Genomic DNA, 22062 nt, shown 5'->3' on the forward strand with positions numbered 1-22062 from the left:
TGCCTTTTAACCTTCCCACTTTCATTGAGACTCAAGTTCAGAAATCAATCATTTTGAGGGCTGGCCACATGAGGGATCACAATTGTCACAGCACCATATGATGGGTGCTGAAAGGGCCGTTGCCTAAAATATCCCCCTGACATCAAGCCTGTGTGTCACTAACTTTAAAACCATAGCAGAACATGTGAAAATTACTGTTGATCCCATTCTGTCTTGCTGGTTGTAAATATACCTGCTATGTGTGTTATTGCAACCTTGTTGGCCAATGACATTTAGTCACCTTTTCCTCCAACCTTCCAGGCTCTGTCCTACTTCGCCTTTGGCACCATCTAAGCTCTTAACACACCTTGGCCACTTCCACTCAGGTACTGGCTGTGTGGTGCCGGGGTTTCTACAGACTTAACAGAACATCTGGGTGCAGCGAGAACAGAACATGTGGCTAGTCGCAGACAGTGTCAGAGCTCAGGCAAGACACAGTCCACCTCAGGGCCTCAGGTTCTTCTCTGAAAACTGGAGAGGTAGAACTTGGACCATCAGCATAGCCTGGAGCTTGTTATGGGGAAATTCCAGGCTTCCCTCCGGTCCACTGAAGCACAGTCTGTTACAAAGACCGCCCTAGTATATGCACTAAAGTCAGACAAGCCCTGGAAGAGTTCCTGGTTTTCTGCCTGGTCCAGAGGTGTCTGGTTATACAGCTGCAGGGGCTTCCAAAGAACAAGGCATGGTAACAATTCTGGCTGTGCTCAGTGTGTGTGTTCCAAGTCAGTCCCACTCAGTGCAGGTTGAAAAGCTTTCTTCTCCTGTCCCTCACCTCATTAACAAAAGACCTGGAAGTGACAGCCATCCACCATTACTACAGTGTCTCCCCAAATTTGCTTCAAATTGTCCTCGGGGCCTTTTTAGACTGCCACTTACGTTAAGGTTCTTTGTAGTGTAGGACAATTCAGTCCTATTCCAGAAACGTCAACTGAGAAAACCCTGCAACTCACTCTTTTACTAAACCAGCATAATCCCTATCTACAGTCTAAATATTTGTTCTTAATTCTTTTTATTCTTTATAGATTTTTATTCTTATATTCGAGGGTTCTATGTTAGGGGCACTTGCTCCCCAGCTCCTATTCTAGTACATTCTTTGAGACACATTTGTGACCTCTATTAATATTCTGGTCAGAGGTCCTTCTACTGCTTTGAGTGCACCTGTCAGTTGTGATATCTGCTCTGATTTGCCCATCTAAACTTCTCTCACTGTTCCCACCACAGTAACGTCTAAGCCTAGTGGCAATGGGAACTCTCTTATTTTCTTTTAAAAATAGTTTAGAGATTATAATACAGTTATATCATTTCCCCCTTCCCTCCCTTTCCTCCCTCCAAACCCTCCCATGTACACACTCCTCGCTTTCATTTAAATCCACAGCATCTTAATTGTTGTTACATACGTGTGTGTGTGTGTGTGTGTGTGTGTGTGTGTGTGTGTGTATGTGTGTGTGTCTGTTCCCAAATATAAAAATGCAACTTTCTCAGTCCATATAATGATGTTCCTTGAATGCATATGTTTTCAGGGCTGACCATTTGGTATTGAATAACCAACCTGTGTGCTCTTCCCTGGGGAAGACTATTTCTCCCATTCTCAGTATTCCTTAGTTGCCTGTAATTCTTTCTAGGGTTAAGACCTCTGGAGCCTTCTGCCTTCCATGTTAGCATGTCTATTGGTTTTCTCCTCCTTCAGGCCTTTTTTAGATAGCCATGTTGATGAGACTTCATAGATATAACTTCTCTGACATTTCTAGAAGACACAATCTCACCGCAAACTTCCTATTCTTCTGGCTCTTACAACCTTCCCACCCCCTTTCCACAATGATCCCTGAGCCTTAGGAGCAGGAGTTGGGTTGTAGGTGTGTTAATTGGAACTGGGCTCCACAACTCTGCATTTTGATCAGTTGTAATTGTTTGTAATGGTCTCCATATGTATTGATGTAAGAAGACACCATGACCAAGGCAACCTCTAAAAGAACATGTCTTAGGGTTTCTATTGCTGTGAAGAGACCCCATGACCACAGCAACTGTGATTCAGTCCATTATCATCATGTCAGGGAGCATGGCGGCATGCAGACAGACATAGTGCTGGCTACATCTTGATCAGAAGGCAACAAGAAGTGGTCTGTCTCACTGGGAGTAGCTTGAGCATATATGAGACCTCAAAGCCTGCCTCCACAATGACACATTTCCTCCAACAAGGCCTACTCTAACAAGGCCACACCTCCTAATAGTGCCACTTTTCTTTGGGGGCCATTTTCTTTCAAACCACCACAGAAAGTGTTGTGCCCATGTCACGAAACCCCCAGAGGCCACCCAGGAGCCAGTTTCCAATGTAAGCACATAAGGGTCTTTTTGTCAGGCTTGAACCTGGGCCACCACCGGGCAGATGGAGGGAAATGTGGTGGCAGTGGCGGGCCCATGGGTAGAAAGTTTCTATAGGGAAAAAACCAATTAAAAAAAGAAGAGGGCCGGGCGGTGGTGGCGCACGCCTTTAATCCCAGCACTCGGGAGGCAGAGCCAGGTGGATCTCTGTGAGTTCGAGGCCAGCCTGGGCTACCAAGTGAGTTCCAGGAAAGGCGCAAAGCTACACAGAGAAACCCTGTCTCGAAAAAAAACAAAAAAACAAAAACAAAAAAAAAGAAGAAAGAAAAAAGCTGGGAATTACATGCTTTGGGATCTTGGGATTGGGTAGAAGGGATATGGAGCAAGATGATTTTTGAAACTATTGGTCTAGACTTTTGGCACAAAACCACATTTGAAACTATTGGGTTGGACTTTTGGTGAGGAACCACAACTTGCTGAGCAGGATTATCTGGGCTGCTCAGCAGATTATCTGGGTATCTTCAAGGGCCATAAACTGCAGACAGAATGTCTACAGGAGCATACTGCCCTGTGTCTGTTAGAGTTGTCATGGCACATTCCTGAGGTACTTCCTGGAACTGAGTACAGCGGGTGGTCTAAGATGGTGGCCCTTCCCTAAGATGGAGTCTGTAAAGTCAAGTCTAGGCCTTCATATTGCCTTCACAGAAGCATTTACTTAGGGACTTGCTTACAGTTTTAGAGTGTTAGTTCATGACTGACGGCAAGAAGCATGCTGGCAGGCAGGCAGGCAAAGCTCTGGAGCAGTAGCTGAGAGCTCACACTTGTTGCAAGTTGAAGGCAGAGAGCCAGAGACTGGGTCTGGAGTGGGCTTTTGAAATCCCAAAGCCCACCCCCAGTAACACACCTCTGCTAACAAAGCCACACCCCCTAATCCTTCAGACATCTGTGGTGGTTTGAATGAGAACGGCTCCCACACACTTACACATTTAAATGCTTGATTCCAGAGTGATAGAACGATTTGGAAGAATTAGGAGGTGTGGCCTTGTTAGAGGACATGTGTCACTGGGGGTGGGCTTTGAGGTTTCTAAAGCTCAATGCATTTCCAGTTAGCACACTCCTTCTGCCTCATGGTTTAGAAAGCAGTTAGGGATTATGCTGGTTTAGTAAATAGTGGTTGCAGGTTCTCCTCCAAGATCCACGATTTCACTAGTCCTGGGTGGCTGGCCAGGTTTTCTAGTATCAGGCATGATTTCTCTCTTGTTAAGTAGGCTTTAAATCAAATTATAGAGCTATTAGTTACCACCAAAGTATACATGCTACCACTACACCCTTAGGGTTATTGTGCCATGCTTGTCTTTATTGTGGTTCATTGGCATCATAGTGTTCCATGGTGTGTATGCACCACATTTTCACTGTCCATTTGTCAGCTGAAGGACATCTAGGTTGCTCCCCTTTCTTAGCTATTGTGATAGAGTAGCAGTGAACATGGGTGAGCAAGGATTTGTGGAGTAGGATGTTAGCTCTTTGGACATATACCAAGAAGTATATCGGGGTCATATGGTAGACTTACAAGTTTTTTTAGGATTCTTCACACCGATTTTCAGAGTGGCTGCAATCTCTCCAACAGTGAACGAGGGTCCTCCTTTCTCTACATCTTCCCTGTTGTCAGTTATTCTGTTGGTCTTTGGTATTCTCACTTGGTTAAGAAGAAATCTCAAAGTTGTTTGATTTCCATTTCCCTAACTGTTAAGGATGATGGGCATTTCCTTCACAAATAGGGCAATATGGATGAGCACTAAAAGTTATAGACTTCAGGCTAGGAAAGAGAGATTCCTTGAGTTAACTCTGTGACTTCTGGTGACACGGGTGTTCCTAGACACAACACGTGGAAGGCCTGAGTGTACAATCTGCAGTCCTTCAGTACTTTAAAGAATGTTTTGTGGTGACCTGTGGGGGAGAGGATGAAGATTTCTGTTCTTTAAAAAGTTAAGTAAGATTCTTTTTAATGGGAGTTAAAGATCATTAAGCCACTCATGGTCTGTAGGACATTGGAGCAAGGAGGAACTGCAAATTGAAAGACTAGCCAAGAGCTACAGAGATGATGCAATGGATCAGGGAGATGGAGCAAAAATACCTTTCTCATACAGGAAGGATTTTAAAAAATGGAATGATTTTTATGTTTTCAGACACTTTCCTCATTTTGTCTCAGGTTACCTCCTCGGGTTCTGTGAGGGTGCTGAGCCCCATTTGATGGATAAATAATAGATTAACTTCTGGGATATTAGATAAGCACCTAGGTAATTCAGGAGAGCACTAATTGGTTTGTCTAGTACTAGAGCGGTCACAGAACCTTCTCTGCAGAGGTGACATAGTAATTGAGATACAAACACCGGCAAGGTGCTCATGATGCAGGTGGGGATGAGGGGAGCACAGTCCTGGTAGAAAGAACAAAGGTGGGTTCCCTGCTAGAATAAGTGACAAGTCAAAGCAGAGAGTGCCAGGTCAAAGGTGAGGTGAAAGGGACAGAGACAGTTCATGCAGGGGCTTGTCAGCCACAGCCATGACTTGACAGTTTCTTCCTTGTCTTGGAAATGGCTGAAGGTGTTAAGCAGAGGAGTGATGACACCATTTTGTAAGTTGTTAAAGTCATTATTTCTCCTGGGAACTATGAATTATGGGATGCAAGAGAGGCAAGTGAGCTTGGTTATATGACCATGGTATTAGAGCAGATAAGAGATCACCAACTTTGGTTGTGGTGCTAGATACAGAAGTGAGCAGAGTTGCCCACTGTCTTTCTAGGTCTTTCATGAAAACCCTTTATCTAGCAGGCCAGCCTGGGCTACAGAACAAGACTGTCTCAAGAAGGAAAACATAAGCCTTTGTGCTTATTCTCACCCACCCAGCAGTGGTTCCCTTGTGTTTCAAGCACTGTGACAAGCTGTCTGCAATTCAATGATTATCAAATTTGTACTTGCATAAAATTAGTGAGAATCAGTAGGTCTGATTTAGTAGATTTGGGGTTGGAACTCAAATGAGACTTCTAATGAGTTCACAGACAATGCTGCTGCTTCTGCGTTGGGGACCTCTCCTTAAAAGCCTTAAGAGCCACTGTTCTGTTTCCCTTGCCTTGGCTTAGCAACTTTATCACTTTCTAAGTAATCTGCAGAATGCCACCACCATCATCTGGTTAAACTACTGTCTGCAACCCCACCAGACAGGTCCTATCTCTCTATCTCTCCATCCATCCATCCATCCATCCATCCATCCATCCATCCATCCATATCTATCTATCTATCTATCTATCTATCTATCTATCTATCTATCTATCTATCTACCTACCTATCTATCTATCCATCCATCTATCTGTCTTAGACAGGGTCTCTCTTTGTCCTAGAACTCACTATGTAGACCAGGCTGGCCACAAATTCACAGAGATCCTCTTACCGCTGCCCGAATGTTGGGATTAAAGGTGTGCTCCACCATGCCCAGCTCCTGCCAGGTTCTAAATGCTCCATTTCTTCATAGAGATATTCACTCCTTTACCACACACCTGCTGCCATCAACTTCACTCAGACTACATCTGATAGAGCCAATAAAATGGAGTGTATTGTTGGGCTAATAAAGTCTAAGTCATGTTAGTTATTGTCTCTTTTGGAGAGGGGAAATTTAAACCTATATTTTGATGAAAGCATGTTGCACACATTTTAAACTAAATTTAGTTTGTTAGAAGTGGGAGTAGAGAGTTTAAGGGCGAACACAAGAGCATAGAAAGTGAAAGGATCAGGGACACCTGGAAGTCATACATTGTTTCAGGTGTATCTTTTTGGTTTTTGCAAGACAGGGTTTCACTGTGTAGTTTTGGTGCCTGTCCTGGATCTCTGTAGAACAGGCTAGCCTCGAACTCACAGAGATCCGCCTGGCTCAGCCACCTGAGTGCTGGATTAAAGGCGTGCACCACCACCGCCCGGCTTCAAGCATATTTTTTTATCATCTCTTTTACGGTGAAGAAGTTCTATAGCACATAACTGATACATACGGTGGGTATTTCACTTCAAGTTTCAGAACCTATATTGTAGCATAGCATTTTAACCCTGGAGCTTTCTCTTTCACACTTGTATTCCCTGAAGTGCAGCACCGCCAATCGGAGACTGTTCTCTTGTTTATTCTACTCAAAGGGGACAAAATGTCGGGTCTGATGGAAAGGCCTACAAAAACATCTGCGTGGAGACAGAGGCGTTTCCTGCTGTAGAATATTATTTCAAGTTACTTGTGTTTTTGCTCTAGAATATTTGTTGAATGATGCGAAGATGTGTTTGATTAAGTAAAATTCACCTGTGGTCAGGAGGCTGAGTCAGCCGCTAGCTGACAGGAAGTGGTAGGGAGGAGCCGGGTGGAGAAGGGTTTATGAGGAGGGGCGAGGAGAAGCACGAGGGCTTTTAGGAGAGGAGGTGAGCTACTTGCTAGTCAGCCTCTCAAGAGCAGAATTCCACCTTAACCTATGAATCTTGAGTTCTTTAGAGGGACAGAGGTTTAGTTAAGTTCTCTTCAAAGCTTTGCAAGAGTCAGAGCCTGAGGAAACAGAATTCCTTCTGGCTACAGCCCCTGTGGCCTACCTGCTGCTGGCAGTAGTACATTTGGATAGCTGTGGCTTAAAAGGCAGAAACAATTTGTAATAGGACAACGGTTTCCTAATAAGGATCATCTAGCTCCTTTACACTCTGGAAGGATTACACATGTGAACACTTACTGTGCCCACTCTAGCCATGGCCTTGTGTTTTCTCCAAATGATGGAGATGGACCATACATGTCCCTTAGGAACACAATAGAGTGTTGGATTTGAAGCCTGACAAATGGAGATCTCTTTGTGCCTCAGTGTCCTTGTCTGTAAACTGAAGATGGCAACCTCCATCTCATCTGGTTTTTGTGAGGACTAAATAAATGTTAATATAGGCAAGAAAACCTTCTTTCCTATGCTAGCTGATTTCACAACTTGACACAAGCTAGAGTCATGAAGAGAGAAGGGAGCCTCAGTTGAGAAAATGCCTCTATAAGATCTAGCTGTAGGGCATTTTTTAAATTATTAATGTGAGAGGACCCAGCCCATTGTGGGTACTGTCACTGTGGGGGGTTCTATAAGAAAGCAGGCTGAGCAAGCCATGCATGATGAGCAAGCCAGTAAGCAGCATTCCTCCATGGCTCCTGCCTCCAAGTTTCTGTCCTCTTTGAGTTCCTGTCCTGACTTCCTTCGATGATGAACTGTGATGTGGAAGTGTAAGCCAAATAAACCCTTTCCTCCTCAACTTGCTTTTGGTCGTGGTGTTTCATTACAGTAATAGAAACTCTAACTAAGACACTTCTCTTTGTCCATTATAGTCAACAGAGATATGTCTTCAGTCTAGGTAAGTCAAACTCCAAAGAGAAGCATCTAGCCATTGAGCACTGAATCAGGGGATGAGAGTAGCTTTCTCTACATCACAAGGCAACTGATGTTACATCTAATTTGATTCATTTGGGGCAAAACTCACTGTCTGAAACTCAAGGTGATCAATTCACTGTGCAAATCTGCCTGCCCCTTAGGGATTTCCTGGGATGTCTGACTTTCAATACTAAACCAGGAGAATCTCAGGCAGTAATTTAGACTCTCAAGAGTTCTGGATTGAGCCTTATCCCAGTAAAAAGAATTTCTCCCAAGTACACAATGTAAGGTTGAGATGTGATTTGGTTATGTCTTGGACTATATCTGCCTTTCTTCTTTCTTTTACTGCCAAACTTCTCCAAGGTAATCTTTGCTCATCACTCGTCCTATCTCAAGGTCACTCAGCTGGTGACATTCTAGAGTTTGGAATGAGGTCTTTAAATAGTGACATTTAAAAAGGAAGGGGGAGAACATCTTTGTTAACAGCATGCACTGTTTTCTCTTAGATATTTTCAAACAACTTCACACTTATAGAGAACAATAAGCTATAGTATATCCTCACCTTCACTCATGGTTCCTAAGAACTCTAAAACACTTAAAAGGAAAGGTTGGGCTTAGGGCCAATCACAATGCCTGTAGTGAAGTGCATTCTTGCTGGGGAGCAGAGTTCTCATGCCTGGAGTCCAGTATACTAGCCAAACTCTTTGTTTCTCTCCCCAGAAATTGAGCTTAGCATTGTGACTAATTACATTGCCAACATGTACTAAGTATGCCGGACATTCCCGATGTTGGTAGTTTTTTCACACGCCCTCCCACCCTTTGTGATCAGCCTTTTTTTTTTTTTTCCACCTGAAAGCCTGAAGGAATCCAGAGGGTTCCCCACTCCATCCTTACTGATTAGCTGCCATTCTGAACAGGAAGCAGATGGTGCCATTCCTCCTGAGAGGCCACAATCCTGTCAGCATCAAAGTATGTGTTTCCCCCCTCTCATCAAGCACCAGTTTCAAATGGGTAAGGGTCCCACAGCTGAAATGCCACAAGAGCTGTTTGGGGATTGCTCATAAGCACCTGTAGTCATGGCTGTCACCATTAGTGTTTGTGTGTGTGTGTGTGTGTGTGTGTGTGTGTGTGTGGCAATGTAGGTGGCGTGACTCACCTTTTCCTTTATATCTGTGACAACATAGTCCTGATTTGCACAACATTTAGTCTCTCCTCTGGCTGCCCTTTTTCCTAATGTCTGTAAAGTGGTCACACATGGCTGGGTATTAATACTTCATGTCTCAGATGTCTACTCTGTGTTCTCATTTCCCGCTTAGGGCTTTCTCTCTCACCTGGGTAATTCCCACACCATCATCTCTGCCTCTGAGCTCCTCTTCCATCACAGGCTTGCCCACCACCTTGAGCAGTTTACATCAAACTTGTGGGACTCATCTCGCCTCCTCAAGTAGTTTCTTCATAGACTTCTGTTTTTCTCCGAACTTGTGGCCAATATTCTTTTCTCTTGGACTAAAACCTTGGCATCAACTTTAGCTCATTTCCACATCTCCAGTCAGAAATAACCCGGAGTCTCCCTTTGCAATGTCTTCCCATCCGATTCATCTTTCCGTTTCTGCTGTCTTCAGCCTCGCCTGTGAAACATCACTTTCTCTACATCAGTTCCCAGCTCTAGAGCCTCTCCCTTCATCCCACTTAGCTCCCAAATCACAATGTAAAATGCCGCCATTGTGTACCAAATGGTTCCAGATCCCTCAGTCTAATATTTAAGAATTTCCACACAAAGTCCACCGTGGACTTTTCCCTTTAGGAACGATCTCAAATATGGCAAGCGGCAACCTGCCCATTAAGCTGGTCTTAAGCGATCAGTTAGCTGGACCATTGCATACAAAAGATGTGTTCTTTGAACTGACTTTGTTCTGTCTCAGTCTATCATAGTTCATTTTGGTTACTATAACAAAACACCAGGGGCTACGTAACTTATAAAACAACATCAATTTATTTCTCACTTGGAAGTCCGAGATCAATTATGGCAGATTTGTTGTATTTTGAAGGCCTGCATGCTGGTTCACAGCTATCGTGTTTTTGTGTGCTAATAGGACAGAAATCTGAGGGTCCTTCCTCTCAGGCCCCTTCTATGAGGGCACTAATTTCATTTATGAAGGCTCTGCTCTCAAGACCCAATCACTTCCCAAAGACTCCCCCTCCAAATATGATCACATTGGTGATTAGGTTGCAGCATTAAAAACTTTGGTGGGCATAACATTCAGCCCATAAGACAGTCCAACCCTTTCAGCCCTCTGACCCTGTCCAGCTCCTCTCTGGCTCTCATACTTTGCTTTTGTATGACTGGCCCTGAATCTATTTGATGCTGTGAGTTGCAGCTTCTTACCTGTCCTCTGGTTCAGGGTGGCAGGAGAACAGAGCACACTGGGAGAATCCTCCTTCATGATTACTCAGTGAGCCTGGTGGGGTCTAGAACGAAGGTGCAGGATAATCAGATTGGAAGTGTGTTGACTTAGTTTGGTTTCTATTGCTGTGATAAACAGCAGGGCCAAAAGCAACTTGTGGAGGAAAGTGTTTATTTAAGTTTGTAGTTTAGGGGCTGGAGAGATGGCTCAGTGGTTAAAAGCACTGACTGCTCTTCCAGAGGACCCAGGTTCAATTCCCAGCACCCACATGGTGGCTCACAACTGTCTGTAATTCCAGTTCCACAGAATCTGACACCCATAGCAAAACACCAATGCATATAAAATTTAAAAAAAGTAAAGTTTGTAGTTTATAGTCCATCATGAAGAGAAGTCAGAGAAGGAACTGGAGGCAGGAACTGAAGCAGAGACCTTGGAGGAGGAATGTTGCTTACTAGCTTGCTCCTCATGGCTTGCTTAGCCTGCCTTCTTACACAATCCAGGACCACCCTCAGTGAGTTGGGCCCTCCCACATCAATCATCCATCAAGAAAATGCTCTGTAGACTTTTCTTTTCTTTTCTTTTTTTTTGTTTTTGTTTTTGTTTTTCGAGACAGGGTTTCTCTGTGTAGCTTTGCACCTTTCCTGGGACTCACTTGGTAGCCCAGGTTGGCCTCGAACTCACAGAGATCCACCTGGCTCTGCCTCCCGAGTGCTGGGATTAAAGGCGTTAGCCACCACCACCCAGCTCTGTAGACTTTTCTATAGGCAACCAATGGAGGCAATTTCTCAATTGAAGTTCCTCTTTCCTGATAACTCTAGCAAAAAACCAAATGAACAAAAAAACCAAAAAACACCAGGGCATGTATTGAGGGTATAATTCCAGTATTTATCCCACACATAGCCATGGGTGCAGTCAGATTCTACAGTAGCACAGAGCGTTATAACTCTCCATGAAAATGGAAATGTTCTATTCTCCGTCATCCAACAGAGTAGCTACTTGAAGGTGTGACTACTGAACACTTAAAACACAATTGGCATGAAGGAGGAATTGCTCTATTTTATTCCATTGTAATCAAATTGAAACAGCCACATGTGGCTGACTACCACCTAGAACAATGCAGATTTCCAGGCCCACACGTGCCACAGGTGAGTCCGATGAAAGTGTCTAAGACTCAGTTTGAAAGCAGTTTGTGTGACTCATGGGCATTATTGACGCAGAGATCAAATGTTTGTTGAATGGGTAGACAGATCAACAAAAGCATTAGGAGGGAGCCAGAGTAAAAATTCCTTGAAAAGGGGTGGAGGGAGTTATTGCAGACTAAATAAAAAAGACTTCCCCAACTTCAATACATTGGTACTGAAAAGAATTCTGTTTCAAACTAGGTGCGGTGGTGCATACTTTTAATCCCAGCACTGGGGAGGCAGAGACTTTTGATCTTTGTGAGTTCAAGGCCAGCCTGATCTACATAGAGAGTTCCAGGACAGCCAGGGCTACATAGGGAGACCCTGTCTCGTGTGTGTGTGTGTGTGTGTGTGTGTGTGTGTGTGTGTGTGTGTGTTCATGATGTTAGGTAGTTGTTTTTAGTTTCTTTGCATGAGATGATGGTACCATGAATTCCAGAGGAAAAGGTCCATGATGAAGTCCTTAGGGATAAAGCATCATTAGCATCTTTAGTATCTTGTTATCATGTGGGGTGGTCCTAACCATTCAAGAGCAAGAGGCACAAAAATGACAAGATGCTAACAATTGTTAGAGTGATGTGTCATGAATTGCTTATTGTATATGTTCATTCACCTTTTGTATATGTTTGAAAAAAATTTTACTGGGAGAGAATCACCCACAGCAAATTGCCAAATTCTAAATAAATAAAAATGTAAGGTCCTGCACCTTCTGATTTTGGAGAGCTAAGCTCCCAGCTCTGCCCCGGATGAACACAAACTGGAACAGCCTTGCTGACTCTCTAGACCACGCGTTACAAACTTAGCCAGCATGGCTGGTCTAGCCTGAATAGTTTGTCTTTGCTCAAACAGAATGTGTTTGTTTTAAATTGAATTAGTTGTCAACACATAGAATTCTGAGGATTTTCTGATACATTGTGTAGTGAAATATTTTGCACTATGATGAAATAGAGAATACTTACTTTAAATTTCATGTGTATTTAACTCTTTCATCCCTCTGAATAGTGCCAGCCTGCTCACTAGTGGTGTAGGTAGTGCTAGCTGCCTCCTTCACAGAGGGGAAATGGATTTAAAAGATGCTAAGAAACATTCCCAAAGCCTCTTAGCTACTGGCCTGTAGAGCTAGGGGAGAAACCTATGCAGTCAGCCTCCTAGCCACTCTGCTGAACCACACTCACAAAAAATCTGCTTCCTCCCTTCTCTGGAAAACCCAGAAGATCTGGCAATCCATTCCCTCACAGAACCAAGCAACCAGAGCTGTAACTTCAATTCACCCTAAGGCAGAACAGCTTCTGATTGTCACTGTCCCCACTGTAGCCTGCTTCTAGAGTTTGGGGAGTTTGACCCCTGACCTAGCCACAGTACAGCTGAAGACACTAGGTGAATGGTATAGGATAGGTATGCCCCAGGTCAAGCTGGACATCAGGCTGGCCCCTCCGTAGACATGAAGCTCCACAGGGGGCTGGACGGGCAATTGGAGGTCAAAAGTGAAGAGAGGTTTCAAGAAGCAGAAGCCATGGGGTCCATAGTTGGAACAGGCCCCATCAGAGGACATGTGGGTCGGTGCAGAGAGCCTGGGCCAGCATGGCCTGACTTGGAAACCTGACTCCATACTTAGCAGATGAGTGACCCTGGATAAGTTAGCTTCTCAAGTCTCCATTTTCTTAACTGTAAAATGGGACAACTTCTCCAAGGTGATGAGCAGAATTTAATGAGGGACCATGGGAAGTCTCTTTGGCCCTTGATCATACAAATAACTACAACACTTTCCTTACTAATCAGTCATATTTTCATATTTCCCCTAGAGTTAAGAAGCCAGACGTTGGGAAGCCATGGTAAGTATCAGGATTTTGTTGGAGCGTCACTGTGGAGAGATCCAGGTCTAACTCTAGTTGTCCCAGAGCCCAAGCCAATGGTTTATAGTTGTGACTGCGTGATATTTGTTATCAAAAAGTGGACACTGACTGAGGGGAAAGATGAGAAAGAGTTGTGAGCAAAGATTTTTAGTAAAAAAGATGAAAATGAATTGCTCAACACATAGAAATAATAAACGATGAGATAGAAATGTTAATTACTGTGATGTGGTTATTAGCCATTGTTTGATATATATGTGTGTGTATATATGTATATGTATATATATATATATATATATATATATATACTGAATTATTATGCAATGTCAATGAAATAATGAAATTTTTAAAAAGTAAAATATTAGAAATGCCAACAGTAATCTAAATAGCTAACAATTCCCTCATTCAGGAAGTATCACTGAATGCCTAGTGTGGCTTACGTCAAGCACCAGATGCTAGAGAGGAAAACCAGGCTTGGTCTTGTCCTCTGGAACAGTTGGCTAGATGAGTAACAGCACATTCATCTTCAGAAGTGTTATGTACACCATCATTATTTGCAAAGAATAAATATTATTTTGGTCTTGAATTAAATTATATATAAAAATATAATCCCAATATATTGTAGATCAAACTGGAAAATAAAACAAATAAAGACTCCTGGAGCTATGTAAATCTATATCTTCATAATTTTTTTTTTTTAGCTGAAGATCGAACCCAGGGCCTTGCGCTTGCTAGGCAAGTGCTCTACCACTGAGCTAAATTCCCAACCCTATCTTCATAATCTTAGGCAGAAGTTTTTTCTTTTTCTTTTTTTTCTTTTCTTTCTTTTTTTTTTTTTTTGGTTTTTCGAGACAGGGTTTCTCTGTGTAGCTTTGCGCCTTTCCTGGAACTCACTCTGTAGCCCAGGCTGGCCTCAAACTCACAGAGATCCGCCTGGCTCTGCCTCCCAAGTGCTGGGATTAAAGGTATGTGCCACTGCCGCCCAGCAGGCAGGAGTTTTTAAATAATACTTTTAACTCTTAAAGAATTTCATACAACATATCTTGATCTTATTTACTCTTCCCCCATCTCCTCCTACATCTACTCTCTCCCCTTTTCATCTCTTCCTTTCTTTGTCTTCTGTGGTGATATTTTATTTGTGCTCTAACAAAACTTATCTGGGGGTCAGAGAACAGAAACAGCCACTAGATTAGACATAGAGGCCAGACAGTGGTGGCACACACGCCTTTAATCCTATCACTTGGGAGGCAGAGATCCATTTGGATCTCTGTGAGTCCAAGGCCACACTGGGAACAGAGCTAGGCATGGTGGCACACACCTTTAACCCCAGCACTTGAGATCTCATGTCTTTGCTTGGGAAGGACACATGCCTTTAATCCCAGGAACTGATGGCAGGAAGCAGAAAGGTATATAAGGTGTGAGGACCAGGAACTAGAAGCTTTTTAGCAGCAGTTCAGCAGAGACACTTTTGGGTGAGGACTCAGAGGCTTTCAGTCTGAGGAAACAGGATCAGCTGAGGAGTTGGTGAGGTGAGGTTGGCTGTGGCTTGTTTTGTTTCTCTGATCTTTCAGCATTCACCTCAATATCTGGCTCCTGTTTTTTTTTTTTTTTTTATTAATAAGACCATTTAGCAATACGTGTTACAGTCTTCAGAAGGGATTATCTCATAAAAAGTAATAAGCATGATGAGAAATATAGGTACACTGGAATCCAGTCTTGTGTCTAAAAAGCAATGTTCAAAATTATATTGATAGTTGTGTTGGCTAGTCTTATGTCAACTTGACACAAGCTAGAGTTATCTGAAAGGGAACTTCAATTGAGAAAATGCCACCATAAGATCCAGCTGTAGGGCATTTTCTTAACTAGTGATTGATGGGGGAGGGCCCAGCCCATTGTGGGTAGGGCTATCCCTGGGCTGTTGGTCCTGGGTTCTGTAAGAAAGCAGGCTGAGCAAGCCATGAGGAGCAAACCAGTAAGCAGCACCCCTCCATGGTTTCTGCCTCAGCTCCTCTCTCCAGGTTCCTACCCTGTTTGAGTTCCTGTCCTGACTTCCTTTAGTGATGAACTATGATGTAGAAGTGTAAGCTAAACAAACCCTTTCTTCCCCAACTTGCTTTTAGTCATGATGTTTCATCACAGCAGCAACAGTAACCCTAAGACAATACTATTATCAATACAAATCACCCATAATACATAGTTTGAAAATAACAGTTGTCAAATATAGTGAGTCACAGCCCAGTCTTTGGGATCTGTTTTAAACATACCACTTACACAGCATAAACTGCTACAAAGACTGTTCTGGACTGATGTGTTCCCGATTATCTCTGCATTCAGAGGTTGCTACAGAAGTCTTAAAGAGACAGGAGGTATGTGCATCAAAACCCACTTTAGGGGTGTATTCCATTCCCCTTGCTGCACTCACCTGTCTTTTCTGCCTTTGTCCCTACTGTGTCCAGGGCCGGGTGCACAGGCCTCCACCTGGGCAGCACAGGCATTGTGAGGGATGCATCAACCGCCACTGCCATGTTCCAGTGGAGCCCAGCGTCTCCTGCCAGGTGATAAGCTGCCACCTGCTCTGTGGCGCTACCTTCCACATGTGCAAAGAGGCAGAGCACGCGCTCCTCTGCCCTCTAGAGCAGGTTCCCTGCCTCAACTCCGAGTATGGATGCCCGCTCTCCATGGCCCGCCACAAGCTGGCTAAGCATCTGCAGGTGTGCCCCGCCAGCGTGGTCTGCTGCTCCATGGAATGGAACCGCTGGCCCAATGTGGACTCCGAAACCATCCTTCATGAGAACATCATGAAAGAGACCCCCAGCGAGGAGTGTTTGGACACAGCCCTGGCCCTCCAGGACCAGAACATTCTCTTCAGGTCCTTGAAAATGGTAGAACTTTTCCCAGAAACCAGAGATGCCACCGAGGAGCCAGCCATGAATGGTGACACCAGTTGGGAAGAGATTGGAGGCGCGGTGGGGGGAGTGGATGCCAGGCCAGGACCACACGGTTGTCTGCCAGCAACCAACGGGCCAGTGATGGAACTCAGTCAGGAGGAACGAGATGCCCTGGCAAAAACCAAAGAAGGAATGGACTTGGCCAAGTTTGGCGAGTGGGAAAGCATGTTCAGCAAGGAGCACGCGGCCTCGGTTTTAACGGGATCCTCTGGGAAGAGAGAAGACAAGAGCGTGACTGGGAAAGAGCAGTGTTCCGGTGATGGCAGCCCACGTGGTGCAGAGGGCTCGCCCCGAGGGAGAGAACCACAGGAAAGCCCGAAGCCCCAGGATCTTCCCGTTGCCATGGAGATGACAGGGCTTGCGCCCTGGCAGGATGGTGTTCTGGAAAGACTGAAAACAGCTGTAGATGCCAAAGACTACAACATGTATCTGGTGCACAATGGACGTATGCTCATCCACTTCGGGCAGATGCCTGCTTGCACGCCCAAGGAGAGAGATTTCGTCTACGGCAACCTCGAGGCTCAAGAAGTGAAAACGGTGTACACCTTCAAAATTCCTGTGAGCTACTGCGGGAAGCGAGCTCGCCTGGGAGATGCCATGTTGAGGTGCAGGCCAAGTGAACACAAGGCCGTGGACACTTCCGATTTGGGCGTCTGTGTGGAGGACCTGCCCAAATCCGATCTCATCAAGACCACCCTCCAGTGTGCGTTGGAAAGAGAACTCAAAGGCCACGTCATCTCTGAATCCAGGAGCATCGATGGGCTCTTTATGGACCTTGCCACCCAAACATACAACTTTGAGCCAGAGCAGTTTTCCTCAGAGACAGTGTTGGCTGATGTCCTCGGCACTGCCCAACCTGGGGGCCTGCACGTGGAGCTCCACAGTGAGTGCGTGACTCGGAGGCACAATAAAAGCAGCTCAGCCTTCACTTTTACCTGCAACAAATTCTTCCGGAGAGATGAGTTTCCCCTGCACTTCAAGAACGTCCATACAGACATTCAGTCGTGTCTCAATGGCTGGTTCCAGCATCGATGCCCTCTCGCCTACTTGGGATGTACATTTGTCCAAAACCACTTCCGCCCCCCTGGACAAAAAGCAAAAGTGATCTACAGCCAGGAGCTGAAGACCTTTGCCATCAAGCCAGAGGTTGCTCCGGAGCTGAGTGAGGGATGGAAGAGCGACCAGCTCTCAGGCCAAGGAAGGAAAAGCCTGAATTCTCTAACCAGCCTGCCGCTGGAGGTTTTGCAATACATTGCTGGGTTTCTGGACAGCATCAGCCTAGCCCAGCTCTCCCAGGTGTCGGTACTGATGAGGAACATCTGTGCCACTTTGTTGCAAGAGAGAGGGATGGTCCTCTTGCAATGGAAAAAGAAGAGGTATTCTCATGGAGGCACCTCCTGGAAAGTCCACAGTCAGGCAAGTAAACACTTGTTTGGTTGGATTTTTCACTCACCCACTCATTCATTTATGTGTTCATTCATTCAATAAATATTTTTAAAAGCTCTCTTGGGGACAACGGCTGTACCAGACATTGGGAGAGTTGCTGAAAGTAAGACTCACTTATGCAGCTCAGCCCAGCAGGAAAGAGACTATAAACGTATCTTTGGCAGTATAGTGTGGACGCCAATGCCTGCTTAGACCCCTTGAATATCTTTCATTTGCTCACCCATTCTGTACTGGCTCTCTCTATTCTCTGTCCAGAGACTTATCTCTGCAGCTTGCCTCACCTGGCTCCCCTGCCCGCCCTCCAGCTCCTAGTTAGGCTGAACCAGTGCGACTGTTTCAGGAGGAGAAGGGGGGGGGTGCTGAAGGATCCCCTCTCCTCAGCATGCCACCCCTCACCTTCAAGACACCATGAAGTGGCTGTGTCCCTCCACTGAAGGTGGCTACACCAGGTGACTTGATCCACACAGCTACTTGTTCTAGTGAACAGTTTCCCTCTTTCCATGAAACTTTAGGCTAATAACTCTGGATATTTCCCCCAGATTTGCAAACCACACCCCCCAAAAGAAACCCCACCCAATTTGAGTGTACCACTTGCTCCCTGCTTGGATTCTGATTTGGTGTAACAGACAAACAAATTCCTCTCAGTCTCATGCCAACAGACTTTTAAAAATAGGTTTTATTTTGAAATTGTGTTTGGAGCGCTTATTTCCCATGACTGAATTGCTTGTTTAATATGAAACACTGCAATATATAAATCAAAGAATCTTTTTCTTCTGTACAACCTTGTTCCTTTTCTCAAGTGAGTCCATCTTCACTGAATTACAACTTCTCCAGAAGTTAAACTCCTAATTCATCGTATTCAAAGTGTCTGTGATATCTTTTCTCATAGCAAATGTGTTGATAATATGAACCCTTAATAGAAGATGTCTACTTAGGTCACTCACGCCTGTGTTTGTCCATAATACGTGGATGTTCTCAAACTGGTCTGGAAGACTTAGAGTTGTTTGCATCTATTTTTATTATGTCCAAAGTATCCTGTATATTTTCCCTTAATGATTCCTTAAACAGTCTTCATGGAAAAATAATTATAAGACCCTTTTATGTATCTATGCCCACATTCACATTTTAAAGACCAGCTGCCACCAAACCACGTTAGTGATAAACATTCATCTAAGACCAGCACATATCTTTCTCTATAAAATCAGATGTCAATAATGTAATTTACATACTAAAAAACTCTCATTATTTTTTGGCACAATTTTGTCCCAAATTCAAATATGTCTGGCCACTTTTGGATATCATGTGGGGCAAACTAATTTCCTTGCAGAAAGGGAGAAATAACTTATATGAGGCTAAAGGATACACGTATTAAAGGCTTTTTAAGAAAAAAATGATGACAGTTCTAAGATTTCAGGAACACTTTTCGTGCCCAGGGACAATGATCAAACATGATGGTGGAGCAGTCAGGCTGAAAGGGCATCTGTCTGTCTAACCCTCAGCCCTTTAAAGCTGATGACTTTGCGGCCCTATCCCAGGTGGAAAAATCAATGAGCACCATACTCATAGAAAACCTTTTTTGGGGTCTTTATTTCTAAGGATACCCTCCTTTATTAGCTATTTTTAATTTTAAGTTTTAGAAAACAAACATAAAGGGACATAAATGATAAAAGAAACATATCAACCTACATAATTTTTTTAAAAATCCAAAGGCAACAGCTTCAGGTAAGGTTTACTCTAGCAGCTCAAAAATGACTTTGTTCCTATCCTCACTTATGCAATATTGGCTGTATTCTAAGGTAGATCTTCCTCAGTGTCCCTGGGAGCTGCTGGGGGTTCCTCGACCCCAGCTTTCTCCTAGTCCAAGTACAGAGGAAAAAAAGAATCTGCTTTTGATGTCAAAAGTTCCAGAGCAGAACCCCCCGATTTGCTAATCATCACCATTCAAACTGTGTCTAGACATAATTTTTGTTGCTCATAGGGTGCTGGGGAAGGTGTGTATCAATTACTGATTGGCATCAGGCATGGTAAACACCTATAAGGCTGGCTGGGAAGGTGATTAATTAGCCAGGTGCTAGGCATTAGATGCAGGGAAAGGAAATTACGAATGTCCAGGCAGCCACTGAGCACTGTGGAAGCCGACCACAGAGGAACAGGGCCAGCCACCTCACACACTGCTCAGACCCATTCAGCCTGGAAGCGCTCAGTGCTCACTGCCCATGTTCACCTTTGAGCTTCTTTTTCCTGGCAGATCTGGCAGTTCAGCAGCCTCTTCTCCAAAATCAAGAGCTGGGAGTTTAACGAAGTCACCTCCATGTCCGAACACCTGAAAGCCTGTCCTTTCAACATCGTGGAGCATAAGACTGAACCGATTCGTTTGACCAGCATGTGTCAACCCCAAGAACAGGCCCGGGAGAGCTTGGTGTCCACGTTTAGGGCCCGACCACGGAGTAGACACACCTAAAGATTTGCACAGCCCTGCTCCTGGCTCCTCAGGGTTAACGAAATTAGGACACTACAGTTTGAGGACACCATTCATATCTGCTTCACTGGGTCTGCGAATGTGTGAAGTCCTTCAGGCCTCAGCAACTACCCTAGGACACTAGTTTTCTGAGCTATGGCTTGTAAGATAGTGCCACATTTTTGCCTTATCTTAGTTCTTTCCTCTTTTCATTTCCTAAAATAGATCTGTCTGGGAGAAAATAAGTAACTTAAGGCCGTTTGAAAAAAATGAACCCAAGTCCTTAGCTGACTAGAGAGCCAGGAAATTCTGTAACCAGCATAGGCTGGTGATTCTTCACTGAGCTATCTAGTTTACAAACCACCTTCAAGTTCTTGGAGCAGGTACTACAGGGATAGAGTCTGAGGTGCAGTGACCTCCCTGGGTATCCCAGGTGGAGGGAACTCATCTGGAAGGTTCTAGAGCTTGGTCTTCCCTGATGGTTAAGGGCTCTTTCAGTCCCCCTACTGCATCAAAACCCAGATGCTTCCAATACAACCCAACAGAATGGACCATACTGGGTGAGCATAGCAGTTTCAAGGGCACCACAGGCCAAAGCAAAACGGTCCGTTGTCTTGGCAACACAAAGAAAGAAAGTCCTTAAAATGAAGGAAAGGTCAAAGATCTCCGGGAACAAAGTAGCTCCTGGTTGAGAGCCACTGTCTTAAAGGTGGATACACCAGAACACCAAGTTAGGATGTGCTCCCTTTTAGTGTGACAAATCCGATCTCACAGAGGTATTCAGTGGCCATAATTCAATGGGACTCTTACTTGTTTACAAAATAACTTTTAAACATGTGATGATGCTAAATTGAGAACCAGATGGAGCTGATCTCCCCAATATGGTTTTGCGTCCTTGGGCCACCAATGTAAGAATATATCCTCCCTCCCTGGCCTCTTTGGGGATACCTGAAACCAGGAAAGTAATTTATCTTAGGTTAAGTTACTCTTCCCTTATTTGGCGCCATTTCCCAGCAATCCTAGAAGTTCTCATGCTAATGAAAAACAAGGAAAGGGAGGCAGGCATCACCGGGAACCAGCCAGCCAAGAATTCAAATCATGAAGGAGTCTCGCCAATCTGTGAGCTGCTGGTCTGGGCATCTGCCTCTCTGACCACGGTTCCTAGCTGGTGCAGATGAAGAAGCTGGTGCGGATGAAGAAGCTGGTGTGGACGAAGAAGCTGGTGCAGATGAAGAAGCTGGTGCAGACGAAGAAGCTGTTGCAGATGAAGAAGCTGAAGAAGCTGGTGTGGATGAAGAAGCTAGTGTGGATGAAGAAGCAGGTGCAGATGAAGAAGCTGAAGAAGCTGGTGTGGATGAAGAAGCTGGTGCAGATGAAGAAACTGGTGTAGATGAAGAAGCTGGTGCAGATGAAGAAGCTGAAGAAGCTGGTGTGGATGAAGAAGCTGGTGCAGATGAAGAAGCTGGTGCAGATGAAGAAGCTGGTGCGGATGAAGAAGCTGGTGCGGATGAAGAAGCTGGTGTGGATGAAGAAGCTGGCGCAGATGAAGAAGCTGGTGCAGATGAAGAAGCTGGTGCCTCTGCAAGGGGTCAGGAAGGCAGCAGAGCGAGCCCAGACTGAAAGCATACTCTCTTTTCACCATCGTCCTCTCACACTATTGTTAACACGATGCTATGATTCCTCATCTTTACAGTATGGCTTGTATTTCACCACGCTTTTTTTGTGTGAGTCGTCATTTTCTAAAACTGTATCTAGAGTGTTCTCTAAGATTTTGTTCAGTGAAGAGGAGTAACTGAAAATAGCTAAACAATGAAGTAGGCCGAAAGAAAGCGAGTTCTTCAGGCCTCGGTTCTGACTTCTTCCCCCAGTGGAATGGAGTTCTCAAAGCCCTCTCAGGGTTTCTTATTAGAGAAAGAGAGAACTACTGACCACAGAAGCAAACCCAGGACTCTAGTTACATGGGTCAGGAGCTGCAGAGAGACAGGCCACAGGGCTCTGCC

General features: G+C 44.6%; 1 protein-coding gene across 1 annotated transcript; it reads left to right on the forward strand.

The window, feature by feature from the left end:
• Positions 1 to 12801: 12801 nt before the first annotated feature.
• Fbxo40 (F-box protein 40) lies at positions 12802 to 21259 on the forward strand. The gene is made up of 3 exons (XM_059277019.1): positions 12802 to 12912; positions 15667 to 17574; positions 19853 to 21259. Exons 1-3 carry the CDS (start codon positions 12802 to 12804, stop codon positions 20063 to 20065), a joined length of 2232 nt encoding a protein of 743 aa, XP_059133002.1. The 3' UTR covers positions 20066 to 21259.
• The last annotated feature ends 803 nt before the right edge of the window (positions 21260 to 22062 follow it).

Source organism: Peromyscus eremicus, chromosome 12 (assembly GCF_949786415.1).
Source record: "Peromyscus eremicus chromosome 12, PerEre_H2_v1, whole genome shotgun sequence".
In the NCBI taxonomy this organism is placed as follows: domain Eukaryota; kingdom Metazoa; phylum Chordata; class Mammalia; order Rodentia; family Cricetidae; genus Peromyscus; species Peromyscus eremicus.